General features: G+C 42.6%; 1 protein-coding gene across 4 annotated transcripts in view; it reads right to left on the bottom strand.

Annotated features, from left to right (window-relative positions):
• The window catches only part of LRCH1 (leucine rich repeats and calponin homology domain containing 1), a 235,488-nt gene extending 215,841 nt beyond the window's left edge, over nt 1–19,647 (bottom strand). The window contains exon 1 of one of the 4 annotated variants that reach the window (XM_053563719.1): nt 18,964–19,647. In XM_053563719.1, coding sequence (XP_053419694.1) covers nt 18,964–19,276 — 313 coding nt within the window. In that variant the 5' untranslated portion in view covers nt 19,277–19,647. The remainder of the gene's footprint in view (nt 1–18,963) is intronic. The other 3 variants (XM_053563720.1, XM_053563717.1, XM_053563718.1) reach the window with 3 other exon arrangements.
• Between the last annotated feature and the right edge of the window lie 6,561 nt (nt 19,648–26,208).

Here is a 26,208-nt window from a genome sequence, read left to right as displayed (position 1 = left end):
AAGTGTTGCAGTAAGTCCCGGGATGGTTCAAATGAAATGATCCACATATCCCATCAGGGGACTAGAACTTCAGAGGACCTGCACCTGTTTCTCAGGCAGCCTAAACAGGAGAATCAGGGTCCTCCCCTCAAAAAGCAGCAAGCTCCAAGCTGGGGGGACAGCCAGAATAGGAAGATAGGGATACAAGGAGGAAGAGGAGTGTAGGGAGTGGCCTCAGCCCAGTGCTGGCAGGCCAAGGCGACAGAAAGACAGCTGTACCCAGCAAGAGACTTGTTTCCAGACTAGTGACAGAGACAGATGCACATCCCCAGCACGGGTTGGGACTGGGAGCAGTGAGAAGACCCCTCCTCTCCAAAAATAGCTCCTGCTTTGTGGGCACCACAGTTCAAACAACAGCTACTACCAGAGTCTCTCTCTCACGCACACACTCCCACACGGCTGCTACTTCTGTCTCTGATAAATGCACACACACACACACACACACACAGGAGCCAAGCGCCATGTACTTAGAATCTGTTTTGTCAACCATCACAGCAACCCCATGAGATAAGTTTTACTGCTTTCACTTTACAGATGAGAAATCAGAAGCTCAGAGAGGTATGTGAATTGCCCAAAGTCACCCAACTTGGAATACTAAGTGACTCTATCACTAAGTGATAGAGTCAGAATTTGACCTTGATCTGTTGGACTCCAAGACCATCCCATAAACAGCTGTGATAGTTTTAAACCTCACGGATGGTAACATCATGAAAGGCTGCGGAGCCAGTGAACAAAGACGTAGTTATTTGAGCCTTCTGGCACTTCTTTCTGGGAGAGCTTTCAACCTCGTGCACAATTCTCAGAAGCTCCTCAGCCCTCGGAAATGATACAGCTAGCACACCTGGAGAAAATCCAACGAAAAGCAAAGGTGGGAGACAGTCAGCACCCCTCTTCACTTAAGTATCCACTGCACTAACGTGCCTCACTGCAAATACGGCTGACAACTGTTCTCTTGGCACACGCGCACTCAATAGAAACACTCTGCTGATCAAAACAAAGGTGGGAGACAGATTCCAAGGCCCGGGGACTACACCTGATACAGATCTGTTCTTTCTTCATGAGAGACTATTTGCGGGAATATCTAAGAGGCACAGGACATGTGGGTGGTTAGCAGAAGTATGTTTTGAACACCTGAAGTCCACCATATTATAGCACATTTTTAGAACATAAAGCAGTCCCTTTCTCGTAGGTTTGGGTTTTTTAAATAGTGAGTTACTCTGAAGGATAAGCTCTATCTATCTCACCTCATCTGTGTTTTTATATTGTCTCTTCTAAAAAAATCCAAGTTTTTTTTTTTTTTTTGATTCAGAGTCTCACTTTGTCACACTCAATAGAGTGCCACGGCCTCTTAGCTCACAGCAACCTCAAACTCTTGGGTTTAAGTTATTCTCTTGTCTCAGCCTCCCAAGTAGCTGGGACTACACGCACCGGCAACAGCACCAGCTGTTTTCAGAGGTCGGGTCTCAAGGGCTCAAGCTCATGAACTCAGGCAATCCACCCACCTCGGCCTCCCAGAGTGCTAGGATTACAGGCCTGAACCACGGAGCCCAGCCTGTAGCTAAGTGGTTAGAGCGCTGGCCCTGGGGCTGGCGGGTTCAAACCCAGCCTGAGCCTGCCAAACAAAAATGCAACCCCAACAACAACAACAAAAAAAATCCAACATTTTTTATGGGTTCTCTACTCTTCCCTACTGAAATATTCCTGATAGTTTCACACTTCCAACAGAATAAAAGGACCGGTTCTAAGTCAACCTATAACTACTTGAAAAGTTTCACTGATATCCAACCTTACGCTAAATCCTGCAGAGAATAAAAGAAAAGAAAAAAAACAACTAAAGAACCAGTTCTTCAGGTACACAATGGAGCATTGCTAGGAGCAGAAAGGTCTAGTTTGATTTTGATCTCTCTGCTTATCAACTCTGTGACCATGAGCCTCAGACTTTTGGAGACCAGACTCAGCACTATGGTAGGGTTCGTGGGACTTAATGTGCTAACCCATCTCCACAACCTGAGTAGGAAAACACAGTCCATGTCCTTTCTTTTCTGCTCCTTGTCAAGGCATTTGGCAAGGAGTTGGCAAAGAGTGGTCAAACTCAAGTCACACTGGATTTGAATCTCATTCTCTTACTTAGAAGCTGTGTGATCTCAGCATATCTCCCTCAATTTCCTAATCGGTTAACCGGGGAGAAAATGTTCTTCTAAGATTGTTTTGTGAATCAAAGGAAGCCACATAAAGTGAAGACCACAACATTGGACTCAATAAATACAGCTATTATCATTTTATTGTTATTATTATTAAGTGGACAGAAAAGACATGAAATTAAAGAACAATTAAGAACAAACTCAATCATTATAAACTGTCTGCTGCAGACCAAAAGACGGAACTGAGTGGAGGAGAGGGAGGCTACGATGTGGGGCATTCCAGAGAGGCAGGAGTTGAGATTCTGAGATGACTGACAGGGACCGGAGAAGTTGGGTTTGTTGTTTCTGCTTTATTCCTCACAACAAATGCAGTGGGGAAAGGAAAGGTACAAACAAAGCAAAGCAGAGGCACTTAATCTGATACATACGGGGACATTTGAAAAAAAAAAGGCAGGTAGAGCCCCAGAAGCCCTTCGGGAGGGCGAGAGGAAAACCCAGCAGGATAAGCAGGGTGGCGCCTGATTCCAGAGGCCCTGTGGATCAGCCGGCAGGCAGCTGAGTCGGGGTGGGCCATCAGGAGAGAGCCACAGGCAGGGAGTGTGCAGGGTCACCGTTGTGATTCAGGAAGTCTAGAAGCGATATGCCACGTGGTCCAGGGCTACAGGACACAACCAGAGGAGGTAGCCAAGTGCTCGGCTCTCCCCAGCAAAGGGCAGCCCTCTGCATTGCCTGGATGCTCACACAACTGGGGTTCAAACCCTGACTCCTCCACTTTTGCATGGGATCTTGGACAAGCTTCTTAGTATCTATGAATCTCAGTTTTGCATATGAGGAAATTTAAGATTAGTGATATCTATTTTATAGGCTCAAGGGAGAAATGAGATGATATCTGCAAAGTGTCTGGCATCCAATAGGTACACAATAAATACTCTTAGGCCTTGGACTCCACTGGCTAATACCATCCCAGTGATCTTAGAAAACACCGTTTAGCGTGCGCTCTCTCCATCAGTAAAATAAAATGCCACTTGTTAAAAACAGAATTAGAATATTTTACAAGTGAGACCACACAAAGTGGGTTAAAAAGCTATTTCAAAATAAGGAAAATGAAAATCAAAGAACCTGCCCACTAAAACAGCAGCGTCAGTCTTCTTCATAGGCATTGATTCAGCCACAAAACCCCAGTTATTCTGCAGCTTGTCAATCAGAGATCAGCAGCAGGCAGAAAGCTAAAAGGTATTGGAAATGTACTACTTTTTAAGTTGGACTAGTGGGTACACAGGTGTATTTTTCATTTGCTTCATAAAGGTATGATTTATCTACAACAAAATGTACCCATTTTACATAAGTGCAAAGTTCACTTGGTTCTGAAAAATTCAAACACCTTTGTTCTCAACATTACAATTAAGACACAGAACATTTCTACCCTTTTTCTCCCTCCCAGGCAATCATCTCTCCACCTCCAGTCCCAGCTTTCCATCTGCTTTCTCTCACTATGTCTGTTTGATTATCATTATTTAAATTATGTCTACATGGTGGATAGACTCCTTTCTATGTATGCAGCATTTCATAATTTTAAAATGAATGCTGTATTTTGCCAACTGAAATTCATGAGAAATGCCAAAGACTTTACTGAGAGGGTTTCTTGGCATGAAAGTTAAAAAGAGAAACCAGCCAAGCATTGTAATTCCTCATACAACAATATGGACAACTCACACAGATAACCAGGATAAACTGGTCCAATTTCAAACACAATTTGACACTAAATGGACATGGGTAAGTCACTTCATTTGTCCCCATTTCAATTTATTCTTAAAAGACAGTGTTTACCATCTACCACATCCCTTATGTGTGCTGTGACCATATAACTTATCACCCAAATCAGGGTATGTTAAAAAGTGCATGTTATTAATAAGCAGGCCAAGGAGAGAAGTATAAACCCAGACTGTCCCCAACAAATAGGATCAAACTACTCATGAGCATCCGCTAAGAGCTTCTCTTTTGATGTCCACAGACACCTACTATGTTCTCTCCAAAAATGAAAGAATGTTGCAGATATGCCCCAAAGCTCGTAAGTCTTATGTCCAAGGGTAATGTGGCTCATCCAATGCAATCTACCATATGGTATTAAGAAATCACAAATAGACTGCCAAGGAGAGAAGGAGTCTGAGACAGAGAAACAAGACAGCACACACACACACAAACTACAAAACCACTTGAGAAAGACCCAGGTTGCCAGATTATGAGAGCACTCAGCTGGGTGATACTGTCTTTGTCACTCACCCCACTAAGAGGCAGACATTAGGAGCTCTATCAGGGGGCATTATCTCAGAACTCCCACTGCGCAAATTTCACATTAAGACACTAAGTCTCATTAACATACTGGTTCCAAAGACTTTGCGGAGGGGAAAGAGCGGGTGAAAGCGAGTCTTCATGACTAGCAACTGAATTTTGTAAAACAAGTCAGCTTTAGGCATATTTGCACTCACACAGTAGTTAAAAGGTGCTAGTTACAGCCTAATACTACATAGCTACAAGAAGGTATTAATTGTAAATATCTGAACAAACCATAGCTAAGAGTTTATTATAAGCCTATAACAAATGGATTAAAGTTAACTTGGATTTACCCAGGTTTTCTAAAGACAAGGAAAAAACACATAATTGCCTTAAATTGCATGCAGAGATTATCATCTGTACCTCCTCAGGAGAACCACACAAAGAGAGATCTATTTGCCTTCAATTGCACTGATTCCTTTAAATCAGATTCAGGTTGCATATATGCAAAAAATTCTGGGTTTTTATCCATAATCTTGTGCTGCCCTATTTCATCTACAATACTGTAAATGCAACTGATATACCGAAGAATTTTTATTACAAAATAAACATATTTTTTAGAAATCAAATCAATGATCCTTATGACCTAAACAGCTTTTCAGAATGTATGCATTTGTATCCCAAAGGAAATAAGTGGTCTAGAAAATAAACTTAGTCTCTAACTCAATGGCGGTTCATTCATTTCTCACTGGAGGAAATAAAACCTAGTAAAATGTCAAAAGCTTTCTCAATTAGATTACGTACTACAAAGTATAACCAGAAAAGCAAAAAGATTAATCAAAACTAAAATCTCTGGTGTTTATCTACATTTTTTAATAACAGATAACTACCTTGAAGATTTTTAAAATTATTAATTGTTACTCGCTTTAAAACACTCTGCCACGTGAAAACAGTGTTTATCCCTCCAGAGGACACAGCACCAAGGTGCCACCTTGGAAATAGAAAGGGCAGCTCTGACCAGACACCAAATCCGCCAGTGTCTTGCTTTTGGACTTCTCAGCCTTCAGAACTGTGAGAAATACATTTCTATTATATATAAATGACCCAGATTGTGATATTTTGTTAAAGCAGCAAGAACACCTAAGGCAATGATAAAGTTATGCTATGTGTATTTTACTACAATAAAGAAAAATTGGAGGAAAAAAAAAAAAAAACACAACCCTTAGAATGGAACTAATGTCTGGCCATTACAAGCAGGTGAGAATTAGGACTACCCATACGCCTGGTCTTCCATGGTCACTTTCAGATACGTGGGGGAAATCACATTGGTGGGAGTCTGGGTCCTTATTCAGGGACAGACTCCAAAAATCTCTAAGCCACTGCAAGGATCATCCGTCAAAATGCCCTGGGCTTAATTCTCATCCACAATATCTCTTCTCCAGCTCTAAATATTCAATGCCATAAAAGCAGAGGAGGTTCCTATGTTACCTCAATATAGTTCAAGTTTACATCTTACAAGGATACATGTGAAACTTACTAAATGTAGACTATAAATGTCTTAACACAATAACTAAGAAAATGTCAGGAAGGCTATGTTAACCAGTGTGATGAAAATGTGTCAAACGGTCTATAAAACCAGTGTATGGTGCCCCGTGATTGCATTAATGTATACAGCTATGATTTTTTTTTATTAGAAACAAAAACCTTGTAAAGGACGAACGAACATATAAATACATTCAGAAAAGGAATCAGACAATTGCTACATCAAAATATTAAGCAATAATAATAATAATGCAAAGAAAGTAACATTCACATTGTCAAATAAGTGTATGTCTATTGTAGAATGCTTTGACTCTGAGTTCAGTAAGGAGTCATCAGTTAACTTATTCTTTTTTATTTTCTTATTTTTTTAAGTATCAAAATCACATCTATGATTTAATAATAAATAAATTAAAAAAAAGAGTTCAAGTTTAAATTTGGCTCTAACTTTACTGCCTCTACAAATGTACTCAGATCACCTAACTGATAAATTCCCTTCTTAGTAACAGAAGATACCACCTATCTCCCAAAATTGTTCTGAGGACTAACTGAAGAAAGGTTCTGAAGGACCTGGCCGTGACACAATTCCACCTGGCCTTCAGTTCACCCATCAGTATCCCCAGAATGATGCTGAACCTATCTCAGGGTTCTCAGTGAAATAACTTCTGTTATAAAAAGTTCAAAACAAACGCTGGAAGCCAGTGAAACAGCGAGAAATCAAGCAACATGTTTGAATCTGTAGATTTACTTCTGAAGCTCTGCCTCAAGGTAGACATTTTCTCGCTTCTTATAGAAGTGTTTGATACACAAGCTTCTGAGCAGTTGCCAAGAACAAAAAAGGATTCACAAATGGGTTTTTGCCAAGAGTTTGAGAGGTGGTCAACGTTTTTTAAACGTAGAAGAGCTTTTAAATCAATGGCAGGACTCTTGCTGAGGATGAAGAGATGCACGCCAGACCCTCCTCTGAGACCCCACCCTTCCAATCTCATGGTTAAAATGACAGCCAGGCCCAGCACCCTTCACGTGAATATGGAACGTGGCCTGGGAATACACCTCCCTGTTCTCCACTGTGAGAATCTGGGCTCTTTCCTCCTTGTCATACTGCCCATTCGGATTTCTTTGTCCTGGTAGAAATCAAACCAGACCTGAGAGCACTGTCAGATTGAGGAATGAAGGGTAAAAACTCAGAAGATGTGGTCCCAACTCAACCACTGACCGGCAGCACAGCCCAAGGAAAATCACTTCACCATCCTGCCTCAGTTTCCTCACATGCACCGTGGAATAATGAACACTGCCTATGCTACCATCCTGCCAAGACTGTCAAAAGACTACAAGTAATGCTTACACATACCGAAAGCACATATGCCCAAGCTTTCTGGATATTAATGTTACTTTACTAATGTCACAGTATGGCACATTTGCTCTCTCTATAAGATGAATCTCTTTTCTAAATATATAGAATCTAATAATGATAATGGCAAAATCAGTGCGAGGCACTGACCTAAGCACTTGACAGATATATTTATTTGTTTCCTCCCCACAATTATCCTGTGATTATCCCCCATTGTCTGATGAGGAAACTGAGCCGCAGGGAAGTGAAGTACGAGCCACGTCCTGGTGGAGCTGGGATGAAGACCCACCACAGCCTATGCCTCATGCTGATGATATGCCAACAACTTCCAAATAATTATTTGTCTCAAGAAAACTATGCCACATAGCCCCAAAAGAATCAGGGACAGAAAGTGACAGGTTTCAGTCACTCACTCTGTGCCAGACCCAAGCACTGCTCTGGTGCTATACACTACCTCATGAGTCACCACAATGACCCAGAGCATTTTTGTTTTTAATAAATTACAAACCTGAGGTTCAGAGAGGTTCAGGAACTTGCCTCCAATTCTAAAGTTAGTAAGTTGAGGAAACAATATGTAAGAAATATAAAAATTAAGTGGAGAAGGGTTTAAATCCTGGCCCATGTCCTTTGGGTGGGCAGCTCCTGGGACTGCTGTCCCTGGGCCTAGCAGATTCCCTGAGTCCCCGGTGTCCCCTGACTTATGACCAGTAAAGAAAGACACCCAGCTGCTGGATCCACTGATGAAGGGCCTGGGAGAGGGGTGGGGACCCTCTGCTCCTGGTCAGAATGGCCCAACAGGAAAGAATTATCTTCAAGAGGAAGAAGCCTCACTCACAGCCTGACACTATGTTCTCCAGAGTCAGGATTTCATATACAAAGTGAGGTTGCATTTTTCCAAAGAAGTAACAAGAAACCACCATTAACATGGAGACTCATGTCTGCTAGGGTTAAATAGGTCGTCAAGTTGGTGGGAGAACCAAACCCTCTGGTTTCTACATTGTTTTTACAGGAACATGGGAACATGTATTCCAAGTTCTTAAACTAAAACCTTTGTGGGCCCCCAGTTTGGGAATCAGGGACTGCCCAGCAAGCCTATTTAGTACTTGGAAGCCAATTTACCCCAAACTGCATGCACTAAAATCCTAAACTAACATGGTTAATCTGTAACTACCATTGGTTTTACATCATATTCTCGCCAGCTTTGGACCATGTGTTATTAAATGTTTCACAGCATTTTTGTTCCATGGGCGCCTACTGCATGGCCACTCAGAGTGGGTCTGACCTAAGAACTACATGAACAGAGTGAGGTCTTTCCTCCACATCCCAGGGTAGCCTCCTGGCTCCACAGAACCAGCCCTTTATGTGAGGCTGTGAGACTCTGCCTGGGCTCCCGCACCCACCATGATGCTGTGTGACCTTGGCCAAGCAAGTAACCTCTCTGGATCTCAGTGTCCTTGGCTTTTAAATAAGAGAGAGATAGGAATGGGCAGTTTCTAGGTTTCTAAACTCCCTCTTCAGGCCACAATAGACAGGCATAGATAGGAGTAGAGTCCCTACTCTGGTTAACAACAAAACACTTAGCAAGCATTAAATGAGGTAACACATATATCCCATGTATTTAATACCTGCTGTATATTTGCATAGCAAGTGCTTGGCCAATATGCGGTACCAAGTACTTAACAATATTAGATGTTGTTATTACAGTCATTATTCTCACAACACCTCCACTAGTTAAATACTATTTTTATTCTCATTTTACAGGTGAGAAAACTGATGCACAGGGTCTAAGTTATTTGGCCAAAATGACCCAGTTAATACATGATAAAGCCAAGATCTGGGCCCTGGACTTTGAGATTCAAGAGACCCAATTTTTAACCACTAAGCTATAGTGATGGAAAAAGAGGTAAGAGGGTCCCTTGGCTAAGAGCTAGAAGACTTTATCTGAAAATGACATTTGTTAAAAAGAATACTATATGTATGTGTAAAGTAGTATTCGAATATATATTTCTTTCCTCCTCACCCACTTTGAGTAGGTAGAAACTATGCTTCCATTTCTTTAATCATCCACAGCTCCTTCCATATGACAGGTGCTCAAAAATAGATTGGTTTTTCATTATTTGTTAATTTCAAGCAATATTTGATATTATAAAACATCTGCCCATCTTCTTCAGAATTCACTGTAACTCATTTTATTCTGGGGGTAACATTGCTTATCAAATGCTTGCAAACATTGATATGAAAAAAAAGAATGACCCCAGGGACCCACCAACCACCAAAAGATTCTAAACTATGAGAGAAGGAGGAGGGGTTCAGACAAGCCAGAATCATACATGTTTAAACGTAAATATGGCTCTTTCCCCCTTTTGCAACACATTCAAGTGCTCAATAACATTTATTGAGACTCTAACCATGGGCCCAGGAGGTAGCTAGTGAGTGTTGGGCTAGATCCTGATGACAGGGGAGTGAACAAACAGGCCAGATCCCTGGCCTAATACTAGGGCAGCAATAAGGTCAGCCTCATACAACGTTCAAGGTCAGTTTACCCAGGCTGGGTGTGGAGTAGTAGCTACCAGCCACAGCAGGGGTGAGTGAGTGGGTGTTGTGGGCTAAACTGAGACCCTGGCAATTCACTTGGAAGTAGTAACTAAAGATCACTCAGAATGTGACTAAATTTAGAGAGAGGGCCTTTAAAGAGGTAATTAGGGTTACATGTAGTCCTGTGATGGACCCTAATCCAATCTGACTGCTGTCATCATCAGAAGAGAAAATTTGGACTCACAAAAAGACACCATGGATACCCACACAGCAATGGCCATGTGGACCACCAGCTGCCAGGAGAGAGGCCTCAGCAGAAGAAAGACCTGCCAAAACCTTGGTCTTTGACTTCTAGCCTCCAGGACTATAAGAAAATTAATTTCTGTCATTTAAGCCACCCAGACTGTGAATAGCATACAATGTGTGATGCTGAGAAGTAAAAAGATGCCATGTGAGCAACGACAGACCAGCAAAACAGTGCACAAGCAGTGCATGGCTTCAGGGCAGACACAAGGCGATGGACCAAAAGTGGGAAGAACAAGAGTAGGAAGCCGGAGGGGGGACCGTCCACAACGTGTGCCTAACATGGAAAAGGCAGGAAAGCATATACAAAAATCAGGAGAAGTCTTGTCCAGCCTCAACTCACAGGCCAACGAAGGAGGGGAAAGCTTAAACATGGGGAAGTACCAAAAGGGAAGTCAAGAAAACAAAAGAAAATGGCTATAAGGAAATAATGCAAGGGTGCCTTAAGGCCACACGTGATTCTGCGCCGCCATCTGCAAGGAGAGGCTGGCAGAGAGACTATGATCTGGGGACTACTGAGAGGGGAGCAGCAGACTCTTACAAGGGCCGGGAGGAGGAGAGATGAGAGGTAAATGACTCAGAAAGGCAAAATGAAGGCAATCAAGAGGAAGGGCAAGGCAGGCAGCCAGCTGGTGGGCTATCTGTGATTTGCCGCTGTTGCCCGCAGAGAGATAAATCGGAGCTAAGCTGATGGAACCAGGTTAGATACCCTGATGCTGCGGCTCACACCGCATGGCATAAACATCAAAATTACAAAACAGTAAGAAAGGAATCATTTGTCGAGACTGTGCACACTTCATTGCAGGGGTCAGCTGTGCCTGCCCCATTCTGTAAGAGTTCCAGGTACAGTAAGTTGAGCTGCCTCAACATGAACATCCTATTAACACAGAAGTCATTTTTTATCAAGCAACAACAAAAAAGAGAAAAATTTCTGTTATGCTAATCAAATATATTGTTCTTCTCTGATTGTTTTTTTCCCTAACCAAATCCTCCTTTATGGCCAGCGAAGGAAGGTACAGTTGGGAAAAAACTGCAAACATATACAGAAATCTGACAATAAAGGCATTTCCCTTCCATTGCATTGCTGGGGTAAGAAAGATAAGCCAAATTCTCACAGTTCGTCAACTTTCTGTTCACATGGCGGCGCCTGTGGCTCAGTGAATAGGGCACCGGCCCCATGTACTGAGGGTGGCCAATTTGAACCCAGCCCCGGCCAAAATGCAACAACAACAAAATAGCCGGGTGTTATGGCGGGCACCTGTAGTCCCAGCTACTCGGAAGACTGAGACAAGAGAATCGCCTAAGCCCAGGAGTTGGAGGTTGCTGTGAGCTGTGACGCCATGGCCCTCTACCGAGGCTGATAAAATGAGACTCTGTCTCAAAAAAAAAAAAAAAAGAAAAATTCTGTTCGTGTAAACAATCTCACTCTATTTTTGAATTACTTTATGTAAACAGATGGTTCCCAAATGTACTATTTCTTACTACAGAATATGGAAGCAATATCACTGAACTCTTAAATTAAAATGAAGGCATATTTAATAAAATAATGAAGGCATATTTAAATAAATAAAACACAGGCATATTTCAAGCTGGAGTCTGTATTAGTAGGTCTAGTTTTCCTAAACTAAGTCTTGGGATCTGGATTTTTTTTCCTTTTCTTACTATCTGAAGTCTCACAGCAAACTTCTGTTGCAAAAAACTTTCATGCTACAAAAAGAAGAAATAGTAGCAAGCTTCCCATGAGTTTTGCATAAATAAAGACATCAGATATGTAAATATAGTTGAGTTTTATGTCTTATATTCTGAAAACTTTTATGAAAGATTATAATTGTATAACTTAAAAGATTTGCTGCAATTACCACAAAATTGCCTTAAATTCAGCAACTGACACAATTCTGGAAAGTTCACAATTGATTGAATGTTTGTGCCTAAACTCAGACCAGGTTCCACTGATGCTACTTATATCTCTCAAACAGAATTCAACTTTTCCAAAAAGCTAAACGAAATCTGGAAAGTAGCTTCACAAACAGGATTTTGTGAGGCTTAAACAAAAGCACAAGTTACTGATTGATAAACTTCAAACCACTTTAAGTGGAATTAATAGCATTTCTGCCATTTAAATCACCAAATGTCTAGAAAGGCACATTCACTATAACACCTTGGGGGGGAGGATAATCATGGGGAGATGTTAAGAAGAATTACAACACTCCCCAGCTTAAATGTAAAAAAGTCTTTATACAGGGTGGCCATTAAGTTCGTGTGCAATTTTATTTATTTTGTTTTTCGTGTGCTATTTTAAACTGCACACAAACTTTATGGCCATCCTGTAAGAAAAAGGGGGAGGAAATATAAAAGCATAACAAAGGAGGGAAACAACTTATGTTTAAACAAGCAATGATGAAGTTGAGTAACAAGGTAGAAAAAGTCAATTTACACACCAGAAGGAGAGCAGTGCAAACGGAAATTGACTTCAGAGTTGACTGACAACAACACTGATTTCACAAACAGGTCCAACCTTTTTTTGTCTCTGCTGCGAATTGTAACAGTAATTACACATTATTGGGCCACACATTAAATACACAAACATTGACAATATTTGATGATTAAAACAAAAGGTCCATGTATACTTTTTGAGATATCAGACACCACAGATCAGCAAAACAGTCCTGAAAAAATCAGCACGTGGCCACGGGCAGTACGTTGGACACCCTGATTCTATACCAAAGAATTACCAAACCATAGGATGGAAAATTTCAGTTCACCACAGTAACTCAGTCAATAATATAAATAAAAATTTTTAAATGATGGACATACTAAGTTTTGGCCTGATATCATGCACCAACAAAAATCAAGTGAGATATTACAGCGACTAACAAACTATCTAAGATAATTATTTTATGTTTTCATTTTTATTTTTTTTTTGCTTTTTGTTGTTGTTGTTGTTGTTGTTGAGACAGAGTCCCACCCTATGCCCTGAGCAGAGTGCAATGGCACCACATAGCTCACTGCAACCTCAGACTCGGGCGGTGGGCAATCTGCTGCCTCAGAAGTCGCTGGGATTACAGGTGCTCATGGTGGCGCCCATCTGGGTTTTTCATTTTTTTAGGAGTCAGGGGTCTCATTATCACTCAGGCAAGTAAGAGAATCATTTTAACGATGAAGTCAACCCTTGAGCTATTGCTCTATAAACTGGCACAGACCAAAAATTCCCAGAGATGTCCTGGCCTATAATAGTATGCTGTTATTCTAGAACCATGATTAGTATGCTCTTACCTTTTTAATAAAGCAGCCTACAATGCAAGCAATGGGAATAGCACATATATTTGTGGATACTATTTTTGCCATACCACAGACATGTATGTGGAAGAGCACATCTGGACACGATTCAGAGCCACTGTATATATTACCTTAGTTGCTCTAAAATCTTTTATTTATTATTAGAAATTCTCTATACCTCAACAAGGAAGAAATCGATCAAAAGAAAAAAATAATAATAGGAAGGAAAAGGATATGACTTCCAATTTACGAATAGAGGAGTATTTAGAATACTGTGCATGTAACGAAGACATTTACCTGATAGTGACCACCACAATAAGAGACTGGTACACCAATACCTAACAAATTTTGCCTGGTCCAGGTAGCTCATGCCTATAATCCTGAACTTCATGAGACTGAGGCAGGAGGATCACTTGTGCCCAGGAGTTTGAGATCAGGTTGGGCAACACAGTGAGACCCTGTCTCTACAAACGACTTTTAAAAAATTAGCAAGGTGTGGTGATGCATACCTATAGCTCCACAACTGGGGTGGCTGAGATGTGATGATTGCTTAAGCCCAGTAATTTAAGGCCTATAGTGAGCTGTGATCCCACCATTGCACTCCAGCCTATCTGACAGAATGAGACCCTGTCTCTAAAATAATAAATAAATAAATAAAACAAATTTAACTCAATAGTAAAAAAACAATTCAATACCAAATATAACGTAAGAGAGGTGGCTCATGTCTATAATCCTAGCACTTTAATAGGCTGAGGCAGGATCACTTGAGGCCAAGATTTCAAGATCAGCCTGGGCTACATACCAAAACCCCCTCCTCTACAAAGAATAGACAAATCGGCAGGGCATAATGAAATAGGGTTACAGTTTCAGCTACTCAGGAGGCTGAGGCAGGAGGCTCTATTGAGTCCAAGAGTTTGAGGCCGTAATTATGAAACAGAATATGTTGTTGAGAATGAATGGCTGTCCTTATCAAGTCTATGTGAACTCTAATGACTAAAGGACTCCAAGGACTAAATGACATCCCAAGGACTCTATTGCTGTAGGATGGCAGTGGAGTGGGGGAAGTCAGCCTTTAGGACATAAGCCTGCTCCCAAACTCAGAGAAGATTCTTTGAGCCTAAACAGACATTTGAGATAACTAGCTCACACAGTCTAGCACTAGTCCCAGAGGCTGACAAATCTCAGACCTCAACTTTATCCACAGCCCTCAATTAAAGGATCGTAGGAGCCCCGTGCTCTGTTACCCCCACTCCATAGGTGGAAGTAGGGTAGGAAGATATGACCCGAAGGACAAGTTTAAATGTCCTCTCCTTTTCTTTTATTCGCTTAGACTTTTCATGTTCTCACTCCACATGTGGGAATCACCTTTCCAACCACATAGAATGTTCGGGGATACTTCTATCCAAATGCTGTATCCATGACACAAAACCTGACCCAAATCCTACCTCCGCTATCAAACTCTTTCCTAATCACCCAAATGACCTTCTCCTCTGAATTCTGCACACAATGTTCATCAATGCTACTTGACAACTCACCTTGACCTACTCTGTGGCTCCAGTGCCTTCATGGGACAGTTACTTAGTGTCTTGTGAATTTCTGTCTTATCTCCTACAGAACTCTCACACATAACTGGGTATTTTTTATACTACACTCTGTATCCCTATCTGGATATGCTCTTCATTTCCCACATAGTCCTTCTTGCTTACCCAGCCCCCTCAAAAAGATCTTGGCAATGAAATCCTCCACCCTTTCCTTAATAATTTTCAAAGAGTGTTCTGCATATTAAGTCTAAAGGCTTGCTTTTTGTACTAGAACCCTCTGCATTCAGCCTAAGACACTTTCTTTTCGTATTCCCCTTTTCCAGTCCTTTATGTTAGTCACACAATACTCTTTTGAACGTCTTCATCCAAATGATATTACTTACTAAATCAGCACTAAAAAAGAAGTTTGTTTAACTGATGTACGTATTTGTGTACTTTCTATTCATTGGGCCCAATTTTATGCTTCAGTTTATATTTATTACTAGTCATCATCTGTGGTCTTGCTACAAGCCACTTCAAGTCAATACAAAGCAGCTTGTGTATTCCTAAAATGAAGATATTATATCTAGCCTATAACTCTTCCTACTCATCCTGCAAATTCCATTTCTTATTTCCCTATCCCCTCCAATTAGAATGAAAAGGCGTAAGAAGGGTTAGAGAGATTCTCTTCTGGTCACTGCTGTGTTCTGCGTGCCCAGATCAGTGCCTGGCACTCAGTGGAGCTCAGCTGCTACCTGTGGAATGAATGCCGGATAAATGCACCTCCAGAAACCTTCCCAGATTCTGCACCTCTGCACCCTTCCCTCTGCTGAGCAGGAGTTTGGTCAAGAACAGGAATGCTAAAGTGAGGCTGTCAGGGTTCAAATCCCTGCTTCACTGTCTCAGAGTAGTATATAACCTTGAACATGTTACCTGATTTGTCTCCATCTCATTCTCCCCATCCGCTGATGAGGATTTGACCAAGTTCCTAGTGAGGGCTCAGTGAAATAACACAGATACAGCACTGAGCACATAGTGAAGTGTGCCCAGCAAGTGCTAATCATGGTTTTTTTGTTTTTTTCCTTAATGCTAGTGACACCTGTGCCACCAGACCTATGTGGACAGGTCTTTCTTTTCCCATCTCACATATTAAACAACTAGAACATGAAAACAAAATCTACTTTGACTCAAGTATAAGTAAATTAATATGCTAAAAGTGAAAGCCTGAGAGATTTTTACTATGAGCAAGGTGTGTGCACCAAGTGAAACTGAGATATTTACTGTTTGTGCTTACATCTTGGTCTTAAACGCTGTTTCGGTTCTATATAGGTGGCTTTTTAGAAGGCATAACCCAAACGGCCTGCATTTATGCAACTTAACAATGAGAAAAAGCTTGCTATTATCACTCCCTGTCTTAAAAAAATTATGGGAAAACACACTCTATATCTAAGGTCTTAAGGATCTTCATACTGCATTCTGATTTTATAACTTTTTTTTGCTTTTTTTTTTTAATTTTTACTTTGTTGTTGTTGTTGTTGCAGTTTTTGGCTGGGGCCGGGTTTGAACCCACCACCTCCGGTATATGGGGCTGGCGCCCTACTCCTTTGAGCCACAGGCACCTCCCTCTGCATTCTGATTTTAAGAGAGATTCTTAAACAAAATTGTTGAGTCCAGAAGAAATCACTATCTTTATTATGTATGCTACTAATCATACTTTTAATTCTACTTGAACTCTTAATATGCAGCAAATGTCAACATTATGCACACTGGAGTGATTTTAACTCTTACTTTTTGCTCTTCCAAATAAGAATCTATGTTCAAACTCAATATTTCTTTAGAACAAAGATTAGAATGCCTATGGTTTTCACCGAGGCAAAGATATTTTGCAGAACCAAATCTTTAATACATTTGGGTATTCAAATTCCATGTAAAATAACTGGCTACACTACTTTCTCTCTTGATGGGGTTGTCTAAGTGTCTACAACCTTAGGTGATACCCTTCTACTTCTCTCCTAATTAACACTGTATTTTAGATGAGGAATTAAGCCTCTTTGTTTTAACTATGAGATTTTTCTGAACCTTAAGTATGTGTGAGAGAGCTCATATTTCAAAACCTACAAATCTCACAACCTAAGTTAGCCATAAACAAGCCAACAGAGAACAGAGACATTTTTAAGCATGTACTGCAAGGGGCAAGGTCTCAGCTAAACCATGTGGTCCCTGCTTTTAAAAGCAGTGATCTTTTCAAAAAATGCCAACACAGTGGACTTAACTCTAGAAAGAATCATCAGCATAACTGAGTAGAAGAACTTGGAACCCGCCCCCCGCCCCACACACACACACACACACTGAACTGTACAAACACATACTTATCCCTGGTTATGCCAGCTCTATTTTCGTCAGTCATACCTAACCATTCCATAGCTCACTGTACACTCCATGAGGAAGTACAGTAACAGATTTTTTTTTTAAGTTTATGATTCAAACAATTCTTGGAATAACTTCCACTTGAGAAGATGTACTAAGAGGTCCTATCGAAAGAGACTCCCCAGCTGTTGACAGCTCAGCTCTGGAAACTCCCTCTTTCTTGTCCGTTCCTGACTGTCCCCAAATCCAAATTATAAAGTTTAATGACCCTAGAGAGCTCTTTTGCCTCCACTTATCTAAATATTCACTACGATTCTAAATAAATGTTTATTGCTTTAAAGGGGTGAAAGGAAGGGCATTGGAAACCTATTTTCCAAAAGCCTGCAGGCTCCTTTGCCCACCCCCTTCTTCCTTTACAGGAGGAAACTGGGAGATTTTGTGCTGGTAGTCAAGCCATCCGGGTCCAGGGGCCTGACACTCAGCCCATGAGACAATGACAGACAGAAGTCTGGACAGTGGCTCCAAAAAGGGTCGTACACCCACTGCCCTGCTAGCTAGGATATAAATCCTTCCCCAAAGAGCTAAAAGTGAACAGGATGGTTGGAAATGAAGTCAGTTCCTGTACAGACCCCAAGGCCCAAATCCCATTCCACCACGCTCCTTTCTGTTTATAGATCGCACTCCAGCAACTCCAACTCCAAACAGAAGGCAGACGTTTCAGAAATATGTCAACACATGACATAACTTGAAAAAGTTATGCTGCTCATTGGCGCGAGTTACAACTTGCCAGGCTCACACAGGAAAACCAGCTCATGTTAATTACTTTTCTTTTACTATGCCTGGCCGTCACTTCCAGGGCCTGTCAAAGGCCGGGTTATTGAGAAGCAGGTAGCCTCGGCAGCAGAAACCAAACTGTGTGGGCGGTCTGCTAAAAGCTAGGAAGGAGCGAGCCGATTGCTTCCAAAGCCGCAGCGGATTCGGGCCACTACAATCCCTGCGGCTCCTTCCTCGCACAGGCGCAGAAAGAAGAAGCCGCGGCACCTCGCGGGCGGCACCGAGTCGCCCTAAAGTACAGCGATGTCGCCGAGCAAGCCTCGAGGCACAGCGCCGATGCCCCGGGTTCGGCCGAGGGCGTGCCACCTTTGTCTGGGCCTCTCCACCAGAAGGGGCGACGCCTCGATGCAAGAAAGACTTGAACTGGTTGGCAGCGCAGAAGCTGCTGTTGGCGCTCGGGTTCTCAGCCCCGGCGCAGGGCCCAGGAAGCTGACTCGTACGCCCGAAACCTCCCACTTCCACTGCGCGCCCGCAAGTCTCGGCCGCGTAGTCATTTCCCCCGCGCAGCCCCACAGGGTTGGGAGCAAGAGACCCGCGCTCTCCCGGGCGCCGCGGCCCGGCGAACCCGTGCTTTCCTGGCACTGACCCGCCGGGTGAGGCTGGGGCCAACGTGCCCGCTGCACCGCCCGCTCCTCCCGCGTCCATGCGTGTCCCCTCCTCGGACGAACACGGATCGATGGCCCTCCAGCGAGGCCAGATCTCTCGCCACCGCGTCCGGGAAGGCATGACAGCCAGCCACTCAGACAGTCACCCACACCCACTGCCCTACCCCTCGGCCCTCTCTCACCTGCCTGCACCGTGTCAGAGAGATCGTGCCCGGGGGCCGCGGTCCGAGGAAATTCCTTCAATTTCCTGGCGCTAAGGTTCAACCCCCCGGAGTTGGCCGCTTCCTCCAGCGCTCGCTCCAGACCCCGGTTCAAGGGCAGGTTGAAGCCCCCGCTGCCGCCGCCGCCGCCACCGCCTCCCGCCCCGCCGGTGGCTCCGGGTCCTCCATGGTGCTGGTGATGGTGGTGGTGGTGGTGAACATGATGGTGTGGGTGCAGAGTAGATACAGAGAGGGCAGGGACGAAAGGTTGGGGTTCGCTTCCCGGCGTCGCCATCTTCTCCCGGGTCCCCCACCCCGCCCCGCCGCTCCTGCGGGGGGGGTCACAGCTTTCCCGGGGTAGGGAAGACTGCAGCTCAGGCTGACTCCCCGCAGTGATCCACTCAAAGGCCGTGGAAGAAGGGGAAGAGGGCGCGAGCAGACGCGTGGAAGAGGGGGGCAGACCGGGAGGCGGCCGTGGCAGCTCGGTCTTGAAGGTTTCCTGTCCCCGGGAAGCTAAGGACTGCGGCGGAGGCGGCGGCGGCAGCGCGCATGTGTCTCCTCCCGCCCCCGCTCCCTCCTCTCGCGGCCCTTCCCCTCCTCTGCCTCCGGCTCTCTCCTCCTCCTTCCCCCACGCTGTCTATAGAGCCCGGAGCCGTACTCCGCGCTGAGCCCGGCTGGCCCGGCTGCTTCTCTGAGACCCATGCAGTAATCAGGGTACGTGCGGGGCTGCTCCGAGGTGACTTTCAGATAGGCGCCGCCTCCAGGTTTCCAGTTGCTGTTCAGGGGGTTTTAGGGACTGGAGGATCTATGATCTGAGAAAACGGCGGGAGGCAACGGATGGCATTTTAAATACTCGGAGGTTATGGGAAGGAGAGAGTTATCCCACTTCAATTCTGCGAGTTATTTTGGCTGTTTAACTCAGAATTCCTCCAGAGGTAATTTTTCACCACGAGGTCAGCCCAATAGATGCCCTCTGGCATTTGGACGCTTACAGTAAACCTGACACTGGTCTAGGTTATCTACTAAATTATCTCATTAATACAGGGTCACCATGAGTGGAAAAAAATAGTTACCCCCACTCTCCAGAGGAAGTTAAAACACCTATCTAAGGTCATGCCTGCAGTCACAGGTGGAGCTGGATTCGAACTCAGTGGAACTCAGAATCTAAAGTTGCTGTCTTTCTCTGTATACCTCTGGTCCGGACTGAGAGCGAACAAATACAAGCAGGGCAGAATGTTTCTTGAGCAATGGTAGGAAGCTACAGACAAAGGAAGGAAAGGCTTTGAAAATGAGCGCAGTTTTTATGGGGACCGAATATATTGTCATGTGAGGGAAGTGTGATGGCCTAGTCAACAGGCTGGAACTTGTAATTTCATGGACTCGGCACTCACTTGCCTGGACTGCGCACAAAGTCGCCCTTAATTCCTTGACTGAAAGCAAGCGCCACCTGCTGGTATCCTCTCCCTAAACCCCTCTCAGTCTCTGGCCTACAGGCTTCCAAATTCATCATCATCTTAATAAATGAAAACGTATTTACATCACATAAAAATTAACCTATCTTCCCCTTTTCTCATTTATCTTTCCCCAAAAGTCGAGTGAGAAACAGAAACTCCAAAAAAAAAAAATTCCAATTGAAACCTTCTGCTGAAACCAGATGGTAGTGTGATCAGTTGGCAGGATATGATTGAGCACATCTTCTGGCTGCCTGCAAATTTAGTTCAGACCAAACACTATTGTGATGCATCTTACGAGTATTGATCACATTAAAAGCAGACCACCAATTCCTTTTTAGAAAAAAAAATAGTGGATTGAATATAAATTCACAGCTTGCTTTTTAACAAATGTTCAGTCCCTGTGTAAAATTGACCTAGTCATTAGAGTTTGGCTACTCTTACTAAATTATTAGATTACTAAAGTGTAAACTCCATGAGATAGGGACCCATTCATCTTTACAACTGTTTTCTTGTTATCTCAGCAGCTAGGGGAGTACTTTGTATATAATGAATATATAATGAACATTAGTGATTATGTATTGTATAATACACCCTGTGTTAGGCAGGTTGCCACTTGATACATCTTGAAAGTTTCAAATTGAAACTGATCTTGACTATTTCTAAATACCCTAGAAACTGGACAAGCCATTTCCCTTTGCTCTCTTGCTTCTTCACTCCTTCTTCAATAAGATGGACATCTATCTTTTGCTTCATACCCTCTTTACTTCTTCTGAAAACAGCACAATTTTCCTGTATATTAAAGGCAGGGATCCAGCCCTTTTTTTTTTCAATCCTCTGCCTAGAAGATTCTATAAATATATTGTCTGGTTGAGATATTTGTATGTTTAATCCAGCTAATAACATCAACATGAATTTCTCTGAAGATAATAAATCACCTACCTTGGAAATGTTTCAGGGATTTTTCTAACATTCCAGATCACTAATCTGTGAATCAATTAGTTAGTGACAAAGTGACCCTGACAAAATGAGAGAAATTCAGACAATGTCTACTTTCTCATATATCTAAATATACTCAGTTTCAAGAAGCGTATGTAACAGTAAGACTGTGCCTTTCCTATTCTTTTCCTGGTGGACAATGATAATAATAAATTGTATAGCTTTTTTAATATCTTTAAAATAAAAGTAGGTTATTAAAATTAGTTACCAATTATTTTAATGTTATTTATCTGTAAAATCAAAAAGCCTGGGAACTACTGTGCTTTCGTAGACTCTTGGTTCTCTTTAAAGGGAGTTAGTCATATGTAACTACAGTTACCTGCCTTCGAGCATTTTCTCAAGCTGTGTTCACACAAACTGTAATTTAACGTCATGCCTACATACTGTGAGAGTGTTAGTTTGAGTCTCCACCCTCACCCTTTTCTTTTTCTTTTTCTTTTCTTTTTTGAGACAGAGTCTTAGTATGTCACCCTCGGTAGAGTGCCATGACATCACAGCTCACAGCAACCTCAAACTCTTGGGTTTAAGTGATTCTCTTGCCTCACCCTCCCAAGTAGCTGGGACTACAGGTGCCCACCAGAATGCCCGGCTATTTTTTGGTTGCAGCTGTCATTGTTGTTTAGCTGTCCTGGGCAGGGTTCGAACCCGCCAGCCTCGGTGTATGTGGCTGGCACCCTACTCACTGAGCTACAGGGCGCCAAGCTCCTCACCCCTTTTCTATTTTCTAGGTATTCTCATTTTAGAATTTATCAAAAGGCTAAAAAAAAAGGGCGGCGCCTGTGGCTCAGTCGGTAGGGCGCCGGCCCCATATACCGAGGGTGGCGGGTTCAAACCCGGCCCCGGCCAAACTGCAACCAAAAAATAGCCGGGCGTTGTGGCGGCCGCCTGTAGTCCCAGCTACTCGGGAGGCTGAGGCAAGAGAATGGCTTAAGCCCAGGAGTTGGAGGTTGCTGTGAGCTGTGTGAGGCCACGGCACTCTACCGAGGGCCATAAAGTGAGACTCTGTCTCTACAAAAAAAAAAAAAAAAAGGCTAAAAAAAGATGTTCCCTGCCTTTATGTTTTAAAATATTTCACAGCCAATTATTGTCCAGACATAGCCTTTTTACCCTCTCTTCCCCAAACCCCTTCAACAGAAAAACCTGAGCCTAAGAGCTCATCCCTCCTTCTCATGGCCAGGCCTTGCCTCTCCTTTTTTCCCTCCTGTTCTCTCCCAAGCTGTCGCAGACTTCTAGCTCCCAACCAGGGAGATTTTTTTTAAGTTCTTTCCCAGCAGCTCCTGTAGAATAAAGAATCTGAGGCATCTGGGCCACCAAGATAAAATTCTTAAAGAAGCTATCTTTTGGGTGACAATAGAAGAGCAGTCTGTACTGAATGAATAATATATACCTTTGTCCTTGTTTCTGTTTTCATAAATACATATACTTGGTTTTGTGATAAAATGCCAATTTGTGTGATTTTTATTGTTTCTAAATCAAGTTTTTTAAAAATTATATTTGAGATAGCATCACCAATTATATACCAGAAAGACAGCAATCTGACCTACGATTTATGTTTGATCATAATATTTTGCAAGAACCTATGAAGGAAATATAGCTTGGACCACTGTGGATAAAAAAAGCTGATTGTAAATAAAAAAAAAAAAAGCTTTGGTCAGATGAGATTGAATTCTCCTTAAGTTGTAAGGAAAAAGTGTAAGTAACAGCTGACCGTTTGATTCCTGTCAAGTTTCTTAAGAGGCTGCCAGCTGAAAATAGGACCAGAAAATAGGACTTTTTTTTTTTTTTGGCTGGGGCTGGGTTTGAACCCGCCACCTCCAGCATATGGGGCCGGCGCCCTACTCCTTTGAGACACCAGCGCAGCCCTAAGAAATATATTTTGAAGTAACTTGCTTTTTTTTTTTTTTTTTGTCGCCCTCAGTAGAGTGCAGTGGCGTCACAGCTCATAGCAACCTCCAACTCCTGGACTCAAGTGATTCTCTTACCTCATGTAGTCCCATGTAGCTGGGACTACAGGCGCCCACCATAATGCCTGGCTATTTTTAGAGATGTGGTCTCACTTTTGCTCAGGTTAGTCTCCAACCTGTGAGCTCAGGCAATCTACCTGCCTCGGCCTCCCAGAGTGCTAGGATTACAGGTGTGAGCCACAGCACCTAGCCTTGAAGTAACTTGCTTTTTAAGGACGTGAATGTAAATGTTTGATAATAGATACTATGTGATTCACCCAAATGTTTCATCTGATCATTATACAACATTAGTAGTTTATAATATAGGTATATTGTGTTCTTGCTTTGTAAAATAATGAACATGTGAATATAATGAACATACTTACAAATAACTTGTTTAACTTGCCCAGATAAACTGAAGCAGCATTATATGTGTGTTTCTCTGAACCTTAGTCTTTAGGCTGCTAATAGACATTATGCATAAAGGGTCTTATCGCCAAATAAGTTTGGGGGACAGAGAGTTAATTTAAAAGTTTAGAAGTTATTTTACTGTGAGATCGCTGGGAGTCTTTGACACACTAATGTACATTGTAAACAAGCAGCCAGGAAAGATGATTCACATGGGGTTTTCTCATATTTGACCAATAAATCTGCAAGACTGTTATTCATGGACCACAACTTGAAAAACTCTAGACTGGGATCATCTCTCTCATGGATGTTATCTATAATTTATCAAAGTTTAACAGATCAAATTTATCTCTAAGTCAATATTTTAAATGATGCCTAATGTCACTAATATAGCACCTCCTTGGTAAATACCATGCCAGGCCTGATGTTTATTATGTGGATTTTAAAAGAACAAGAAAGTCTTCTTATTTGTACTTAAGGCACTTTGTATCTAACTAAAGCAGTAATTTATAAGTTGCCCAAAGGCAGTTTTTAAGATGCTTGATGTCATTACAGGGATATTTTCTGAACCCAAGTCTGTCATTAGTGCTTAGTTAGATGAAGAAAGGCTCCCTGAGTGGCCGTTCTCCCCAGATTTAGTAGGAAATGCACTCTGGCTATAATGACACTAACTTCCTATACCCGGATTGAAACACTAGATGTCAAACATATTAAAAAATTACTTCAATTCGTCCAGTGCAACATTTAAAGAGTAGTCCTATCTAGACATTAGGAACTAAGTCTAGATAACGAAGCAGTGGGGCAGAAGCAAAGGACACAGTCACCACACTCTTATCTCCTGGTGAGTAGGTCAACAGACAACAGGTAGCATAAAGCACCACAGTTCAGAAGCAAAACCAGTTAGCGCTTTCTTCAACTTTCTAGTTGATACAGAGAGAACAAATTCATAACGAGTGGGGCTGGGATTAGGAGACTGACCAGGAACGAGGGTGAAGTGTCCTGGAACCCCTCACAATACCCACAAGGGAGTATTTGGCTTGCAGATGTGATGGCCACTTCTGGAAACCGCAGACAATCTACTAAGAGGAAGAATAGTCTCAGGTCCAGTTGAAGCAAATAAAAAACCAGTGCCTAGAGGTATGCATGGTAGATAGAGCCCAGCTCTGGGAGAATGTCCAGTATGTAAATAACACACAAGCCCAAGCTGTGGGGCCTGAAGACAGTGCCGTGGGCACCAGGATGAGCTGTAGTCTGATCAAGGAGCAGTTGTACAGCACAGAATAACTCTGCAAGAGTGAACAAGAAACTGCTAACAATGACTCCTTATGGGAAAGAAAATTGAAAGAATGGAATGAGAGAAAGACTTGTCTTTCTCTGGATACCTGTTTGTTCAGTTTAAATGTTTCACCATGTGCATCTATAATTAATGCATATAATTATTTAATCAGTTAATTAGTTTTTAAAATACCAATTGAAGAGCCTGAGCTTGGAGCGATAAACAGTGGAGTCATGGGTGAGTCTCGAGGAAGATGCAAATGGTCTAAGGCTCTGTAGAAGGGACTGGAAGTGAAGAAGCAAGCTAGAGCAGGGTTACAGGGATATGACGCGAGATAAGGAATGCTTGGACTAGGTTGAGGCACAGGACATATGAAGGACGGATGGATAGAGAATGTTTAGAACAAAAGGCAACACAACATTAGCATTCAACAAAGACTTGCTGATCTGCTTTTAAGTCACAGGCAATGTTTGGTTGTGGAGTTGCAAGAAACAGAGCCCTGTCTCTGCCCTGCAGCCATAGCCAATGCCAGAGACAGAGAGATGGGGGACACAGAAAACCATCTCTGTCTTTGAGGGAATAGTTACAGGGCATCTTATGAATATCCAGACTGCAGAGCAAGACAGCGGCAAAAAAGTAAACAAAGTAGGTAAAAGCTACTTATTTGAGCATTTGGAGCAGAGATTAACAGGTGCCCACAAAGCAAATACAGCAGGGAAAATCAGTTGATGAGGAAGCTCTAAGAGGATCTGAAAGGAAAAACAAAAACCTATAAGGAAGGTAAGATTAGCAAGTCCAGGAGGGGAAAGTGGGGATAAGGATGGAATGGACTGTTACAAGTGTGACATCCAGGGACAGGAAGGAGATGAGACAGAACCCAGAGGAAACAGAAGAATTCAGATGCTTCCTCTTGGCCTGGAGTAAAACCATCAGGAGATTTACCTAAGTAAGAACACTGATATGCCAAATTAACAAGGAAGATACTAGGAAGTGTATGCTGATGGGTCAAGAATCTAACACACATCATCTGCTAAGAGCAGAATGGGAGGCTGGAGGTGGGAAGGAAGATCTGTGAACAATTCAAACCAGAAACCATGGAGAGGTCCCTATTGTCATCAGAAATGTGAGTATTTGATCTTTGGTTTTCAGC

The sequence above is a fragment of the Nycticebus coucang genome, chromosome 15 (assembly GCF_027406575.1).
Source record: "Nycticebus coucang isolate mNycCou1 chromosome 15, mNycCou1.pri, whole genome shotgun sequence".
Taxonomy (NCBI): domain Eukaryota; kingdom Metazoa; phylum Chordata; class Mammalia; order Primates; family Lorisidae; genus Nycticebus; species Nycticebus coucang.
The sequence above is the reverse complement of the archived record's forward strand: the minus strand, read 5'-3'. Positions and strand labels throughout refer to the sequence as shown.